Genomic DNA, 2,682 nt, shown 5'->3' on the forward strand with positions numbered 1-2,682 from the left:
GATCTGACCAATCATAACGCCGAATCTGCCCTTTTTTCCAACAAACAAACCAGACAGGGGAGTATATTAACGATGGTGGACTTGAACTTGAAAAATTGTGCGTATAGACGTCTTTCCACGGTTGAAACAAGATACCTTCTGATGTTCATTCATGTTTATTTCATAAAATAACTAGTAAAGAGGAAGAGATGATCAGTTCACATGCTGCTTGAACTGAGGCGCTACAGTGATCTGTCATGACACGTTAAAGAGCCGCAAAACTTTATTTATTGTGGGAATTTCTTCGAAAATGACCAAATTTGAAAGCTGAGACGTTGTTACATACCTAAAGTAAGTGTTGTCCGTTTTCTCTTTGCTCCGCAAAGTATTTTTCACTGTATGAGAACATGATGTGTGGCGTGAGAGCGCCATGGCTTGTCGGACATAGCAACAGTAACTAAAGGGGGCGGGTCTTTATGAAGGGTCAATTGTGTTGATTACCACAAAAATTCCCTCTTGGTAAAAAAAAAAAAAAAGGCACAAATTTTTGAGTGAATGGGTTCAATCTGTAAATATTAAAATTCTTACTTTCCGCAATTTAGTCGCAAACTTGTGCACGTTAACACAATTTTAGCATGAAAAAATAATTTACTTCACAGAGCCCCTAAAGGAACCTTTGCAAAAATAAAATATCCATTGACTTTTGCATGCGAACAAGAAAAGAAAAAATTACTAGCATGGAAAATGTATTGTGCAAACACGAAAATTTCACATAAGCATGCGAATGTTTCACATAAGTATGCAGAGGCTTCACATGCTTGTGCAAACTTTTTCTTATTTGTGTGCAATAGTCTGATTTCTTTTTTAAAATTATAGTCATAGTATACTAATCTTTTCTGTGTAAAGTTATCAGGTGATCTGACCAATCATAACGCCGAATCTGCCATTTTTTCCAACAAACAAACCAGACGGGAGTATATTAACGTTGGTGGACTTGAACTTGAAAAATTGTGCGTATAGACATCTTTCCACGGTTGAAACAAGATACCTTCTGATGTTCATTCATGTTTATTTCATAAAATAACTAGTAAAGAGGAAGAGATGATCAGTTCACATGCTGCTTGAACTGAGGCGCTACAGTGATCTGTCATGACACGTTAAAGAGCCACAAAACTTTATTTATTGTGGGAATTTCTTAGAAAACGACCAAATTTGAAAGCTGAGACGTTGTTACATACCTAAAGTAAGTGTTGTCAGTTTTCTCTTTGCTCCGCAAAGTATTTTTCACTGTATGAGAACATGATGTGTGGCGTGAGAGCGCCATGGCTTGTCGGACATAGCAACAGTAACTAAAGGGGGCGGGTCTTTATGAAGGGTCAATTGTGTTGATTACCACAAAAATTCCCTCTTGGTAAAAAAAAAAAAAAAGGCACAAATTTTTGAGTGAATGGGTTCAATCTGTAAATATTAAAATTCTTACTTTCCGCAATTTAGTCGCAAACTTGTGCACGTTAACACAATTTTAGCATGAAAAAATAATTTACTTCACAGAGCCCCTAAAGGAACCTTTGCAAAAATAAAATATCCATTGACTTTTGCATGCGAACAAGAAAAGAAAAAATTACTAGCATGGAAAATGTATTGTGCAAACACGAAAATTTCACATAAGCATGCGAATGTTTCACATAAGTATGCAGAGGCTTCACATGCTTGTGCAAACTTTTTCTTATTTGTGTGCAATAGTCTGATTTCTTTTTTAAAATTCTCTTTTGGTGTGTCATAGTATACTAATCTTTTCTGTGTAAAGTTATATACATTTTCACAGCTTTGTTTCACATGCACTCCAAGCACTTGCGCTACTTCCGACAACAGGACTAATGGATTTGGAACGTCTGCTTTTAAGCGTCCAGTGTAGACAGCCTCAAGCTGTAACAGTGTAACACCAATTGTTGTCCTTTTTTGATGAATGAGGGACAAGATGAAGTAATCAACACTATACCACAAATCCCATTAGTTGAGGTAACTGGTACTGAACCCAGAATATTCCTTTAATTAATGCATGATGCTGTCTAAAGCAAGGTTATCCTCACAGGATATAGATAATTTTTTACTGTTATCCTAAATATGTCTCTTTTTCACAGATTATACAGCCTTATTGTCCTCCCCTACCTGCACACTTTGGGTTGGGACATTCGCTAGCCAGGTTTAAATAATGGATCAGATTGGACGGTAGGTCACACGAGCTGAACGGGAGGTTCTGGGACTTGATGGTGCGTCCTGCCAGCTCCATCAGGGATGGAGGGTCGTAGGTCATATCCTTGATGAAGCGCACAACAAGAGGGTTTCCACGCAGACTGAGCTCCTGCAAATGGACAAGGCTGAGGATCTCACGAGGGAGGAAGGTCAGCAGGTTGTTGTGGAGACTGAGAGAGAGCAGGGAGTGTAGTCTGCAAGGACAGAAATCAGATGATACCATTAAAAAAATCACATAACTTCTCTGACTGTACAACATACAGTAAGAAACAAAAGATCTCACTTGTTGAGCTGGGGCGGTATGCTTTGGATGCGATTGTCACATAGAACCAGGTATCTCAGACTGATGAGGTTAGCCACCTCAGGTGGGATGGAGGAGATGAGGTTTCCTCCCAAATACAGCATCTCTAGACTGTAGCATCACATAACAGAGGTCAGAAGTTGAAGACC

The 2,682-nt window shown here is 38.7% G+C and overlaps 1 protein-coding gene across 1 annotated transcript; it reads right to left on the reverse strand.

Annotated features, from left to right (window-relative positions):
- Positions 1 to 1,398: 1,398 nt before the first annotated feature.
- Positions 1,399 to 2,682, reverse strand: LOC107566531 (leucine-rich repeat-containing protein 58-like). The gene is made up of 2 exons (XM_016251994.1): positions 2,516 to 2,682; positions 1,399 to 2,426 (listed from the first exon to the last, which is right to left on the reverse strand). The coding sequence occupies exons 1-2, from the start codon at positions 2,635 to 2,637 to the stop codon at positions 2,132 to 2,134; spliced, it is 417 nt and encodes a 138-aa protein (XP_016107480.1). The 5' UTR covers positions 2,638 to 2,682; the 3' UTR covers positions 1,399 to 2,131.

The sequence above is a fragment of the Sinocyclocheilus grahami genome, unplaced genomic scaffold (genome assembly GCF_001515645.1).
Source record: "Sinocyclocheilus grahami isolate Dianchi unplaced genomic scaffold, SAMN03320097.WGS_v1.1 scaffold1081.1, whole genome shotgun sequence".
NCBI classification, from domain to species: Eukaryota; Metazoa; Chordata; class Actinopteri; order Cypriniformes; family Cyprinidae; genus Sinocyclocheilus; species Sinocyclocheilus grahami.